Genomic DNA, 15559 nt, shown 5'->3' with positions numbered 1-15559 from the left:
TAGACCATCAGGCCCCAGACTTCTTCTGCAGTCATACTGTGAGCCTTCTTGTACCACGTTGACGCAGGCCGAGCCTGGTACAAAATACCCTTAAATGTGATTAATACAAAAAGCTTCCCATTAGCTAAGAAGAGTTATAAACTATATGCACTTATTTCTCCAGAGAGAGGAGGGAGAAGAGAACAAGCCAAACAAGCAAGGCTCTTGGTTTTCTTTTCTTTCCTTTTCTTTCTTTTGGGGGGTGGGGGGGTGGCACACCTAGATAGTTTGGCATAACCAGCTACATAAAGCCTGAAGCCCAATTCACTCTGTTTTGATTATGAATGAGGTGTCTTTTATTATCATTTTCCTTGGAAGTAGGAGAGTAGGCGGAAGCTTTAAAATCAAGAATCAAAATACAGTGAATCTGGAAGGCATCTGGGAGCAGAACAGAGACTTAAGACTAATGGACACAGGAAGAAACCTTGCCTTATAACCCCTGCCTGCTGCCCCTTGAATTGTCATAATCCTTGAGTTCAAGGTTGCTAGAGTTTAGGCTTTTCTCTTCATTTCCAGCGATGCCGGACGAGAGAGGACTCATCATTGACGACCTCGGGATCTGGGGGTAGATGCCGGCACCGGAACGGAAGTAGCAGCAGGATGATTAAGGTAAGAAGGATGATTCCACACACGCTCATGAGAGTGTAGGACACGATCCACAAAATGGGCTCGCTCAGAGGCAGGGCAGGGACGCAGTTACTGGCTATGTCCTCTGTCGAGAAAGGCCCAGAAATTTCAGACACCGGAGCACCTGCGATTTCTGAGGAGACAGAAGGGGGAAAATCCACAGCTGTGAAATGAGCAGTCCACCTCTATCACATGACAAAAGAGATAACCCTGTGCTTTATCAGTCAGGCCACATGGGCACCAGGTTCCAAGGGCCCAGGCCTCTGCGCACGCACCGAGGGGGGTCTCGGTGGCCGTGTGCCTTCAGAGGGTCCGGTCCCCTTCGCGCTGGAACGGCAGCATGTTTCAAGGTCTGCAGGCATTGGACCCACACGGTGGGGAGCAATGTGCGGAAGGGCCCACGCGGAGGCGTCAGGTGATTCGAGGAGGCTGGCAAGGCTGGAGCGCTGTGCAGGTGAGGGTGTGTCAGTCAGAGCCTGTTAGGAGCTGTGTGGTCGTGCTTCCTCAGAGGAGATGAGGAAGGAAGAGCAGGACAAGGAAGTAGGAAGAGAAGTAGCATCTAGAACAGAAAACTCAGCCGCACCTGCCAGACTCTCACGGATCTCCCCCGTGGAGTCCACCGGAGTGCGTGCTCCGCGGTGGCTTCCCCAGGAGGTAACATGCTCACGTCAGCCTGACCCACATTCCTAATGGGTTCCAAGACCAGCTGGGTAAGCCTGGCCCAGGAGACCCTTCCCCACTGCACTCCTGTCCTATGTCACATCTCCAGTGTACACAGGACGCAGAATCAAGAGTGGTTCGTGAGTGCAACAGCAGATTCAGGACGTGACGGGTAACCAAGAAAAAGCACGGCTGCAATTCATCCCGTGACTTTTGCAAACTGACTCTTGAAAAATGTTCTTCCTGGAGAAGGAAGTTGAAGGGATTTCCTGAAGCAGGTTGGGGATTGCCAGTATTTCATTTGTCTACACTAGCCTGATCGGCTCCTTTCAGAAGGATAGAATTTGCTTGGCATCTCCAGTTCTACCTGGAAAAAGAAAAAGGCCTCATGACCCATCTACCTGTATTTAACTGCAGAAATGAATATTTAGGTGCCAGAAAAGAACATTGCTAAGCATTAATTTTCCTGTAAGTAAAGCCTCCAGATCCTAAGACCTACCAAGTAAGATCTTTTTTTTTTTTTACTGAGGAAAGAAAAAGTCAAAATAACAATGGAATAATAGTTAAAAGTATGGTTTAAAATGCGGGAAAAGACAAACTCAAATAGTTTGCAAAGAGGTTACGTTTTCTTGTTACAAATGTGGATTTTGTTAATGTGGATCCTCTGATCCAAGGAACAGAGCCTGCAAATACCTACGAGCAGAGGGATGCTGGCCTTCAGTTAATCTAGACACCCAAGTGCCTACAGCATCTTCAGCTACCGGCAGCCTGCCAGGTCCTTTTGAAAATCAAGTTTTGTTGGAACACAGCCACTTTCATTCACTTATGTATTGTCTATGGTTATTTTTGTGCTAAAACAGCAGAGTGGGACAGTTGTGACAGAGACCATCTGGCTCAAAAACCTAAAATATTTACTATCTGGCTCTTCGTGGAAAAAGCTCGCCAATACCTGGCCTATAGCATTTAACAAACATTTTAAATAACAAAAAATCACGCCACTCTTCTTATTACAAAGGCGGTACATACGTACAATAGAAAGTTTGAAAATATAAGTGAATAAGGAAATAAAAACTCATAAATTCACCACTCAGAAATGTCAATATTCATAGAGTATAATCATAGGCATCAATTTTTTAAACAAAGATGGGATCATGTCACGCATGCTGTTTCATACACTGTATGTTCACATTACATGTGATAAAAATCTTTTGATATCACAATGATATTAATTTTTGATATTAATTTTCCACAATGCTGTTTTTATGACTACACAAAAAGCCAAACTATAGATGTATCGCATTTGCTTATCAATCCCTATCTGTGACTTTAAGTGGTTTTCAATATTTCCACCATTATAAACACTGAATATGAAACACAGTGTACCTAAATCTCTTCCCATATTCTTATTATGTTTCAGAATGAATAAATAAAGTAAAATATGGCTCAAGGTAGGCTCACTTTTAGGCATCTGGATATATGCTGACAACAGGCCCACAAGAAAGGCTGAGCCACTGTGCACACATGCCCACCAGCGCAGGATGGGGGTGCCACTTCCCACTCTCGCACCAGCATCTATAAGGAAGAGTGATGGTCCTCAACCCAACATCATAATGTTTACAATTCTTTGATTACTAGTTGGGGGACCATTTGAAAAATACACTCACTGGCCATTTCTATATCTATGATCATTTCTATCTTTTTCTCATGGATTTGTAAGAGGCGTTTATATGGTAAAAAACTTTTTTCTTGCTGCAAATGTCTTTCCACAGTAGGTCATTTGTCTTTTCAAAGATTTATTTACTTTGTAAATAGAGAAGCTTTAACAAATGCTATTATGAGAGTGAAACATGCTTAGTGCAAAGACAATCTCTTAATAGAGCAAAGCACAAAGAAATGAAAAATCACTTGAAACCACTTCTGCTTCTAGACAAGATGGAAGAGGAACCAGATTTATCCTCCCACCTGAAACAACTAAAATAGAAAAAAAAAACAAACATGAAAAAAAGACTCTGAAGATATTAAAACTTGAACAAGGAGAGACAGTAAATCCTGAGAGATGGGAAACAGATGGTGTGAGCCGCACAGGTGCCCTTCTTACTGCCTTGAGAGAGTTTCTGGGTTGTGGCACAGAGAAGGGTGACACTGGCGGAGTATGGTGGTCTCCCCAAGTTGGGGAGACAGAGGCAGAAATCCAGAGAAGCAAAGGCTGTTAGAGTTTGCACGGAGAGGGATGCAGAGGGGACAGCTACACAGAGAAATGCCACACATCTCCAGAGGGCCTCCCCTGAGCCTCCAGCGGAGTGCTGACCTTAAAATGAATGAACGCCAGTGAAAGAACTACTTGGAAGGATTAAAAGAAACAGTGCTTGGAGTTCACGCAGGGCTGAGAATAATGCCTATTGCCAATTATTTCCTGTTCACCCTGTTTCCCACAGTGAAAAAAACAAACAAAACCCCAGAAAAACTCACTCAATTCACAGGGTACTTAGAGTACTAAGGGTCTTTCCTCTGTAATAGGAAAGATTAATCACAGACTAAACTGCTCTGATCCCTCTGATAAAGCTTAAAAAGGATCAGTCTCTTCCTAAGGAACTTAGCTGTGACCCAGAGCAAACCTCAAGAGTAGTTTAGAGAATACAAACGTATTCAGTGCCCGACCAGGTAAAATCCACAATGTCTGGCATCCAACACAAAATTACCAAGAGGCAAGGAAAGAGGAAACACAAGACGTAGCAGGGGAAAACGAATAAGCTAAAACTTAGCAAGAAGCGACACAGGTGACAGAATTATTAGACAGGATATTAAGACGGTTATTATAGCTCTGTTCCACTCAGGAAACTAGAGGAAGTATTAGACATGTTAAACAGAGACGTACAAACTGTACAAAAAAGAAAGACCTACATCAAGCTTCTAGAGATTAAAAACTGCATTACGTGAGATGAAAAATACACTGAATGGTGTGAATAGCAGATGATACGCTGCAGAAAAAAGACACGTGAACTTGAAAACATACCAGTAGGAACTATCGAAATGAAACAAACAAAGAGCAAAATACTGAAAAAAACAGAAAATCAGTAAACGATGGGACCACCTAAATGAGAGGAGAGGATGGGAGACAGAAAAAATATTTGAAGAAACAGTAACAAAAATTTTCCAAATTTGATAGAAAGTATAAACCCACAGATCCAGGAGGCTCAAAGAACCCCAAGTATAAGAAACATGAATACACCAGTGAATTGCTAAAAACCGGTGATAAAGAGAAAAATCCTTAAAGCAGAGAGAAAAGGAAATATTATGTACAAAGGAACAAAGAAAAGGATTACAGAAGATTTCATGTCGGAAATAACACAAGCCACAAGATAGTGGGGCAGCATCCTTAGAATACCAGGGGGAGAAACCCTGCAGCCTAGAATTCTATACAAAGCAAAAACATTTTTCCAAAGTGAAGATAAAAAAGATGTTTTAGACACACACGAGCAGAAAGAATTTATCATAGGCAGACACACACGCGCGTGCACAAACACACATATGCATAATGAAGTATTATTCAGTCTTAAAAAATAAGGATATCTTGCCATTTGTGTAACATGGATGAGCCTGGAGGACATTATGCTAAATGGAATTAGCCAGACACAGAATGACAAATACTGCATGATCCACTTACATGTGAAACCTAAAAAAGTCAAACTCATAGATTCAGAGAGTAGAATGGTGGTTGCTAGGAGCTGGGGGGTGGGAATGTGGGGAGGTGTTAAGGCACAAAGGTGCGGTTATGCAAGATGATTAAGTCTGGGATCTAATGTACAGCATGCTGATTATAGTTAACAATACTGTATACATGAAATTTGCTAAGAGGGTGTATCTTAAGTGTTCTTAACACTACCGAGAAAAAAAAAAAGGAAGAAAGAAAGAAACTACTAACTCTGTGAGGCGATGAACATGTTAATTAGCTTGAGTGTGGTAATCATTTTACAGTGTACACATATATCAAAACATCAAGTTGTATACCTTAAATATGTATAACTTTTGTCAATTATATCTCAATAAAGCTGAAAACAAGAAAGAAGTCATCACCACAGAGCTGCACTACAAAATGAACCAAAGGAAGCCCTTCCAGCGGAAGAAAAATGATATCAGGTGGGAACACTGGACCTACACACAGAAAAGAACACTATAAATTGTAACTATGTAGGCAATTGTAAAATCTTCATTTCTAACTTTAAATATTTAAAAAGATAACTGATTAAAGCAAAAATAATAACAATATATTGGGTGGTTTGTAACACACATCTAAGTAATATGTATGACAATAACTGCACAAATGACAGAGGGGAGAAAGGGAAGTACGCCGTGTAGGTTCTTTTACTACAGGAAGTGGTAGATGTGACAAGGTAAAGGTGGATACTACAAACCCTAGAGCCACTAAAATAACATAGCAAAGAGTCATAGCTAATAAACAAGGGGAAAAAAAGGCTCAGTTCAAAAGAAGGCAGAGGGGCTTCCCTGGGGGCGCTGTGGTTAAGAATCCACCTGCCAATGCAGGGGACATGGGTTTGAGCCCAGCTACGGGAAGATCTCACATGCCGCGGAGCAACTGGGCCCGTGTGCCACAACTACTGAGCCCACGTGCCACAACTACTGAAGCCCGTGTGCCTAGAGCCCATGCTCTGCAACAAGAGAAGCCACTGCAATGAGAAGCCCGCGCACCTCAACGAAGAGTAACCCCTGCTTACTGCAACTAGAGAAAGCCTGTATGCAGCAACAAAGACCCAATGCAGCCAAAAAAAAAGGCAGAAAAAGAGAAAAAGGGGAAAGAAAGAACAGATGAGACACAGAAAACACATAGCAAGACTGCAGACTTAAACCAAACCATATCAATCATCACATTAAATATAAATACTCTACACTAGGGGTTTGTGGACTTTTTCCATAAAGGACCATGTTAACATGTTAGGTTTTTTGGGTCATACATGATTTCTATCATATATTCCTTTTGATTTTTTTAAACAACCTTTTAAGAATGTAAAAATCATTCTTAGTTCACGGGCCACAGAAAAGCAGGCTACGCGCCAGATTTAGCCTGCTGCCTGCTGTTTGCTCAAGTCTGGTCTAAACACCCCAGTTGAAACACTGAGATTGTCAAACTAGATAAAAAGCAAGACCAAACTATAGGCTGCTTACAAGAAGCCTACTTTAAATGTAAATACTCCATTATGTTAAAAGTCACAGGATGGAAAAAGATGTATAGTGCTAATGCTGATAAAAAGAAACCCAGAGTGGCTATTTTAATATCAGACAGAGTAGATCCAGAGCAGAAGACTGTCAGATAAACATGGTAATTTCATAACGATAAAATGTTCAATTCATAAATATGACATAATTTCTGCCTCTAGCAACAGAATTTCAAAATATGTAAAAGAAGAATGGTAAAGTACAAAAGGAGGAATAGACTTCACAAATATAGTCATAGATTTCAACATCCTTTGCTCAATAACAGAGCAAGGAGACAGAAAGTAAGTAAGGATATAGACAACCTGAACGATTCTATCAATTTGACAATTACACAAAACTCCACCCACACAGCAGCATATACATTGTTTTCAAGAGCACATAGGACATTTACCCAGATAGAGCATATCCTGGGCCACACTACAAGTTTCAATAAACTTTAAAAGATTCAATTCATACTGTGTTCTCTGGCAACAGTGGAACTAGACATCAACAACTAAATTTAAGATAGCTGGAAAATCCCTAAATATCTGGAAACTAAATAACACATTTCTAAAACTATAAAATGTCTAGGAAAAACACAGGAGGAAATCTTTGTGTCATTGAGGTAGGCAAAACATTTCTTAGCTCTAACACCAAAAAGCACAATGTATAAAAGAAAAATACTGATAAATTTTATTTCATCAAAATTAAGAACCTGTCCTCTTTCAAAGACAATATTAAGAGACTGAAAAGACTGGGAGAAAATATTTGCGAGTCACATTTTTTTTTTTTTTTTTGCGGTACACGGGCCTCTCACTGTTGTGGCCTCTCCCGTTGCGGAGCAACAGGCTCCGGACGCGCAGGCTCAGCGGCCATGGCTCACGGGCCCAGCTGTCGCTCCGCGGCATGTGGGATCTTCCCGGACCGGGGCACGAACCCGTGTCCCCTGGCGAGTCACATTTTTGATAAAGGATCTGTATTCTGAATATATAGAACTCTGAAAACTCAAAAATAAGAAAACAACTCCATACAAAAATGGGCAAGAAAATGTGAAAAGACACTTCACCAGAGAAAATGTGTAAATGGCACATAAGCACATGAAAAGACGTTCGAGACCATGAGTCATTAGGGAATGCAAATTTAAACCCCAATAAGATACAACTAACTACCTGTTAAAATGAAAAAGAGGGACCATATCAAATGCTGGTGAGGATGTGGAGGCACTGAAACTCTCATACACAGCTGGTGGAAATGGAAATGACAGAGCCATCTCTGAAAAACAGTCTGGCAATTTCTTAGGCAGTGAAACCTATCCCTCTCCTATGACTCAGCCATTCCACCCCTAGGTGTTTACTCAGGAGAAATGAAAATTATGTCCAAGGACTTCTACACTAATTTTCAGAGCAGCTTTATTTATAATAGCCAATAAAACCTGGAAACAACCCAAAAGTTCAACAGGTGAAAGGGGTAAGCCAATTATGATATATCTATGCAACTGAGCATTGCTCAGCATAAAAATGAATGAATTACTGATACATGAAAAAAAGAAATCAATCTCAAAATAATTATGCGAGTGAAAGAAGCCAGACAAAAAGGAATGCATGCTATGATTCCATTCATATGATATTCTAAAAAGTGAAAAGTAATCTATAGTGACAGAAGGCAGATCAGTGGCTACCTGGGGTTGGGGTCGGAGGCAGCAAGGGCTGGGGGGCAGGAAGGACAGAAAAGTACAAGGAAACTCTGGGGCATGATGAAAATGTTTATCATCTTGTATGTGGGGATGTCTTTTTAGGTTGCACACCTAATGTAAAACTTACCGAATTGTACCCTATAACACAAATAGCTCATTTCATACCAATTATATCTCAATGACGCTTTCAAAAAATCAAAAGAACAAGGCAGTCAAAAAAGTATGTCAAAGAATAACACATGTGACATGATTGCATTTAGGTTAAAAAAGAAAAACAAAACCAACGCCAGCTCTGCTAGGTACCTAGGGATTTTAGTATTTTAGTATTGTTCTTCAAGTGGAACGCCCAAGTTTACACATGTTTCCATATATGAGACACACACACGTCTGCCTAGATTTAAGATGGGGTTACAGCCCAGTAAACCCATGATGAGTTGAAAATATCATTAAGTCAAAATGCATTTAATACACCTGACCTACTGAATATCCTAGCTGAGCCCAGCCTACCTTAACAGTGCTCATAACACTTACATTAGAACACTTACATTAGCCTACAGGTGGGCGAAATCATCCGATACAAAGCCTATTTTATAATAAGGTGTTGAATATCTCCTGTAATTTACTGAATACTGTATTGAAAGTGAAAAACAGAATGGCTGTCTGGGTACAGAATGGTTCTAAGCGTGTCATCGGTTGTTTACCCTGGAGATCGTGGGGCTGAGTGGCAGCTGAGGCTGCTGGTGCCCAGCACCCCAAGAGCATCGACGGCAGATTGCTAGCTCAGCCGAAGATCAAAATCCACACCTCAAAGTCAGCTTTCTACCGAATGCATATGGCTTTCACACCATCATAAAGTCAAAAAATCTCAAGTCAAACCACCATAAATCTAGGACCATCTGTACATATAGACAAATACAATAAAAATAGTAAAAAAAAAACCCAACATCATCCAATTTTCTTTAATGTACACGTATTATTTTTATAATCAGAAAAGTTATGTATTTTTTTTTAAAGTTTTTGAGAACTAGCCCCAATTTAAGGTTGTCAGACATAATGTATTATCTGGAAACAACAGCCTTCTCACATTCGCTAACCAGCCACCCAATGTTAAAGTTGATTTAAAATTACTTCTGGAGAATATTTTCTAGAAATGCCATTCACTGAAAAGCCTGTGTATTTATTACACATACTACTAATTCTGCGGTCACAGAACAGATTTTCACTTTTCACATTGGATCTGCTTATGAGAGGCCATAGTGTGCCGTGGCTAAGAGCACAGTCCCTGGGGTGCAAGTCCTAGTTGCCGCTTATGAGCTGTGTCATTTTGGTCAAGTTACTGAACTTCTTTGCCCCACAGTTTCCCCATCTGTGAAGCGAAGCCAATAATAGCAGAGTCTTGTTGTATAGATAACCAAGTCAACAGGAGTTAAGCACTTAGCAGGGTGCCTGGACTAAGGTGAGTGTTTACTAAATGTCAGCTGTTAATACAGTTACTTTAAATTCTTTCATCAAGGGCTTGGGTTAAAATTTTAATTATGCATTTTCTGTCTTGTCTCCTAGAAGGTCAGGACCCAGCTGATAATGAGTGCCTGAGGAAGACAGCTCCTCTACCAACGATAAAAATTATAGTAGTCAGGTCTTTTCCACCACAGCATACAAAATGAAGTGACCCGTTCCCTCCCATGGATTAGTTGGTACTGAGATGCTTTCTGAGTGGACGTGGTTTACTTGGAAGAGTGTCCTGGAGTTATAGGACCAGTGCAATGGATTCAGTACCGTTTTGCTCTGAAACCATGTGAAGCCACTTACCATCCCAAAGCCTCAGTGTTCTTTTCTGTAAAATGAGGAAGCAGGGCTGCCTAATCTATGTCTTTGGGGGCCCTTGGCTTTGCCATCTTTTGGTTGTACTCTAAGTAGATAGCAGAGGCATATCTCTGAGACACTGTTCTTAATAGCTAACTTTCCTATTTTTAAACATGAACCAGAATATCCAGTTTCAACCTGCCGCAAAGAAAATTCACAGTTAAACGACTGCCACAATCCATGATGTGTCTCAAATTGTCTAAGCTGAAATCTATACAGTTCTTGGGTGCTAAATGTCTCAATCTATAAAAAGAGATGGGTGGTATTTCAGAAGCTTTGGATACATTAAGAGAAAGCTGTCAGTTTTAACACGCTACTATTTTCCTAGCTATAGGACATTTGGTCCAGGCAACAGAGAGGCAGGTGAATGTGCTCCAGTCCCCGGTACCTGTTCCAGGTATGTGCGACTATGTGCTGCAGACCCAAGCTGGCCATCTCCATGACACACCACGACTGCCACCTTGTTTATCTGGCTCTGATCTGAGACTAGAATAGTGACTGTTCGTAGGAGTGGAGGGTGAGTTGAGGAGAAGCAGGGGCAGCAGAAGAGAAGCATCTGGGGATCTTCTTCCAAAATACCCATCAAGCACCCACCCACCACCATTCCTGTATACCTTGGCTGAAAAAGGAGGTGAGGATGTAGACCATGCATATTTTAAAAAGCTCCCCAGGAGATTCTAATCAAAGAGCTTCCACTCACTGCCCTCTTTCCCACCCCAAACCTTATAGAGAAGCCTAATCCCATAAGCTAAGTGTTATCTGACAAACACAGATTATTATGAAAACCAAAATAAAGACACTAGGGGAGAAGGGCAGCTCCCAAAGATTTTCAAGTTCTGGTTGGTGCAAAGGTAGAACTTTCTCCTGCTATAACACACAGAATTGAGTACAAAAACAACCCTTAATTTTAAATTTGTAGCTGAGCTCAGAAATAGGTGTTAGGGCTAGGTTCCAATTCCCAACAAGTTGGGGGTGGACAGAAGACTTGACCCCAGCACCAAGGACATGCGTGCTAGAGATGACATGCCAGCAAAAGTCTGGCCCATCAGTACAGGGAGCCAGGAAAACTCTACCAACAAGGAAGCCTGACTCTGAGGTTTGAGGAGGGTGGAAGCTGAGTGCAAGAAAGGCTGTCCCATGAGAAACAGAACCTCAAAACCAATACCTAAATCATGGCTGGCATCTAAATTTACACAACTTGGTGTAGAAACACTATACTTCTCATGGTTTGAAAAACACTCAACAGAAACATGCAAATTGCTTTACAGGAACATTTTTACAACCCAGAGTGCACTGAACTCTCTCAGATTGGAAAAAACAAAACAAAACAAAACACTCTCACTAAAGATAAGCTCACAACAAAAAACTACAAACCAAGTGAGAAAAAAAAAATCCACCAGGAGAAAACAGTCAGCAGACACAAAAACAAGGAGATTAGTTCTCTATAAATGATAGAAAATACAACAATCTGCTTGCATTATACAACAGCTGTGTTTAAAGGGATTAAAAACTCACTAAAATACCAACAAGATTATTTCTTTAAACAAGCTGATTCAAAAGTTCATAAAAACCATTGTAAAGCAATTATACTCCAATAAAGATGTTAAAAAAAAGTTCATAAAGGAAAAGAAAATTAAGACTAGCAGGGAAGTTTTGAAAAAAGAACAATAAAAGGAAACTAATACTATACAACATATCAATGGAACAAAAAGACCTAATACTATACAACATATCAATGGAACAAAATAATAAATATATATCTCCCAGGGCTTCCCTGGTGGCGCAGTGGTTGAGAGTCCGCCTGCCGATGCAGGGGACACGGGTTCGTGCCCCGGTCCAGGAAGATGCCACAGAGCGGCTGGGCCTGTGAGCCATGGCCACTGAGCCTGTGCATCCGGAGCCTGTGCTCCGCAACGGGAGAGGCCACAACAGTGAGAGGCCCGCATACCGAAAAAAAAAATATATATATATATATATATCCCAAATATTTACTCGAATTTGGTGTGCAGTAATAGTGGGATTTCAAATTAGTCAAGAAATGATAGTTCATTTGATAAATGTTATAGGAACAATCTGGTAGTCATCTTGGGGAGAAAAGATTTAATCTGTATTCTATGCCAAGGGAAATCAAACATAGAAGTATATACTTAAACAACTCACAAAATAATTTTAGTGAGAAATGTAATTTTAAAAGGGACATTAAACCCAAGAAACTTAAAGCAAAAGACTGATATATTTACATGCATAAAAGTAAACATTTTTTACACTAAAATTCATCAGAAGCAAAGTTTAAAAATAATTTCTGATTGAGATATGAATTTTAGCTTTTCTTCCTCCAGACAAATGAAGACATAAAGAGCTCTTACAAATTGACACCAAAAAGTAAAAACCCAACAGAAAAAAATGGGGAAAAGATAGGAGTGGATAGATCACAGAAAAGGAAAAGCAAACACCCTTAGATATATGAAAAGAAACTCAACCTCACCCATATAAAGCAATACAATTAAAACTGCACTGAGATGATCTTTTTTCACCTGTCAGATTGGCAAAATTCCCCAAAGTGCGTCACTATGTTGGTGAGTCTGACTGGAGAAACAGGCCATCACATACATTGCTAGAGAACTAGTATAGTCAGGTATAAGTGAGTATAACCTCTATGGAAAGCAATGTGACAATATTCACCAAGATTACAAATGATACACCCTTCAACCCAGTAATTCTACTTCTAGTTATCTAACCTGGAAGTATACTTTCTTATTTGTGAATAGACATATATAAACAGTATCCATTGCAGCACTGTTGTAACAACAAAAGATTAGAAACAACATAAATGCCTATCAATAAAGATTAATTAAACAAATTAGGAAACACCCATACAATAGGAGATCATGAGGCTCAAAAAAGTAATAACGAGGGAAGATTTTATGTACTCATGTGATTGAATCTGAGAGAGTGGGGTGCTGTATAAATCACTGTACCTTTTGAATATTACCCAGCCGTTTTCTAAAATTAAATAAAAAATGATAAAGGAGATAAAGGAAATACAAGCCACAACAAAATTATTGCAGGCCACTACAGAAAAGTAAACTAGTACATTTGAGAAAGTACAAAACAGAATTTCTGAAAATGAAAAATACAGTCAACATAATTTAAAACTCACAGAATAGGTTAAATAGATTGAACACAGCTGAAGAGAGAACTAGACCAATATAAGATGTACCTGAGGAACCTACACAAAATGCAGCAAAGAAAATATGAATGAAAGGTCAAGGGTTATGGAGGAAAAAACGAGAACTCCCAAAATTTATTTCATAGGAGATTAGACGAGAGTACAAGAATGGGTGTGGAGATACAGCTGAGAATTTTCTAGGGTTGATGACAAGGAACATGAGTTGTCAGAATCAGAGAGCACAGTGAGTCTTGAGCAAAATGAAAAAATAATCTAGGGCTTCCCTGGTGGTGCAGTGGTTGAGAGTCCGCCTGCCGATGCAGGAGACACGGGTTGGTGCCCCGGTCCGGGAAGATCCCACATGCCACGGAACGTCTGGGTCCGTGAGCCATGGCCGCTGAGCCTGCGCGTCCGGAGCCTGTGCTCCGCAACGGGAGAGGCCACAAAAGTGAGAGGTCCGCATACCGCAAAAAAAAAAAAATCTATATCTAGATATATCATGGTGAAAGATCAAAATGCTAAAAATTTAAAATAAAAGAAGTCTCAACAGCACCCAGAGAGAAGGAATAGATTACCCTTAAAGGTATAACAACTGAAACTCACTGGAGTCTTTTCACCAGCAATGATGATGGCAGGAGAGTATTAAAATAGCATCTCCAGAACACTAAGGGAAAACGGTTGACCGAAATTCCACACACAGCTAAATTATGATTCAAGAGGTGTGGCAAAATAAAAATTACCTTTCACAAACTTTTATAAGAGAAATCCTAAAGTACATTCTGCAGCAGAAAGAAAATTGCTGTGTAGTGTCCCAGTGAATGGAAAGATGACCATTTATTTATCTGTTCTCCTTTGAAGGACTTTGGACTGTTTTTAGTTTGATGAAAATGATAGCTTTATGTAATTATCATGAATGCAGCACTTTGGTTAGTTTTATGAATGAAGCTGTTTCTGGTCAAGTCTTTCAGTGGACATACACGTTCATTTCTCCTTTGCATATAGCTAAGAGTGAAATTTGCTCAAATCCATTGAGTAGGAGTATTTTTAACATTAGTAGAAACTGTTGAGCAGCTTTTTAAAATTCATACTAAACAATGTCAGCAACTAGGAATCCCTTAATTGAGGATTGGAAGGGACTTCCACAAACCTAACCCATCCATTATGCTCAATGGTGAAGTATTTTAATCACCCCCATTAAAGTAAGGAGAAATGTCCATCACTATTTTCTATTCAATAGTGTCTCTAAAAGCATCAGTAAAAGAAAAATAACTAAAAGATAAAAGATTAGAAATGCTAAAAAGCGTATTATTTGCAGATCATCTACCTTTCCAAAGAGAATCCAAGGGATTCTAACAACTATTTAAAAAACGGAGAATCCAGTAAGGTGGCTGGACAGAAGATTACTACACAATAAAATGGAAAGCCTGTATACCAAATAATCCATTAGAAAACACAATTTTAAATAATCTCATCTATAATAACAGTAAGCGCTAACAGGTATCTAGTAACAAGTATACGTGTAAGACCTTTTGAGAGAAAACCACAGGACCTTGCTGTAGGACATCAAAGATGACCTAAACAAACAAGATTCAGCACATTCATGGGGTAAAGACTCATACGGTAAAAATCTGATGTCTTCTCAAGTGAATCTATAAATTCAATGTAGTTCTGATCAAAATCTCAATATGATTCTTCAGGGATCTTGACAAGCTGAATAACAGGATAAAAGTAGCCAGGACAATTTTAAAGATGAATAAGGAGAAGAGTCAAACACCTCCCAGACATTGAATCTTATTATAAACTACAGAAATTAAAACCATATGTTATAGCACAGAGATACACCACTATCCCCGCTGGGACAGAACAGAATGCTCAGAAATAGACCCAGATATATATACATGACAAAGAAATTATTAAAATTCAGTAGGTACCTTGCAAAAACTATTTACCCTGAATCTAATCAAGCCTCTAGTCCTAAGTTTCCAGGAAATATGATATCAATCAAAAATGTTAAATGATACCATCAGGAAATACTCAGATGAATCTGAGTATGATACATTCTATAATACAACTGGCCTTCAAAAAAAATAAAAGCTAAGGAAAACAGTTTTGGGACAACTGGGGAAAGTTGAATATGGCTTAGATATTATATGATATTAGGTAAATGGTGTTACCTTTTTAGGTGTCATATTGATATTATGGTTAAGTAGGAGAATGTACTTATTTTTAAGAGATGAACAATGAAATATTTAGGGGTGAAATGTCATGATATCTGCAAATTTGCAAATGGTTCAGCA

At 39.6% G+C, this 15559-nt stretch overlaps 1 protein-coding gene across 2 annotated transcripts in view; it reads right to left on the bottom strand.

Annotated features, from left to right (window-relative positions):
• Positions 1 to 338: 338 nt before the first annotated feature.
• Positions 339 to 15559, bottom strand: part of BACE2 (beta-secretase 2) — an 86263-nt gene continuing 71042 nt past the window's right edge. The window contains exon 9 of one of the 2 annotated variants that reach the window (XM_082655158.1): positions 339 to 799. In XM_082655158.1, coding sequence (XP_082511284.1) covers positions 546 to 799 — 254 coding nt within the window. In that variant the 3' untranslated portion in view covers positions 339 to 545. Of the gene's footprint in view, positions 800 to 1614; positions 1694 to 15559 lie in introns of those variants that run through there. The other variant, XM_082655159.1, reaches the window with a different exon arrangement.

This window comes from Grampus griseus (assembly GCF_964374135.1).
Source record: "Grampus griseus genome assembly, chromosome: 5".
Classification (NCBI taxonomy): Eukaryota; Metazoa; Chordata; class Mammalia; order Artiodactyla; family Delphinidae; genus Grampus; species Grampus griseus.
This window is presented reverse-complemented; position numbering and strand designations above follow the sequence as displayed.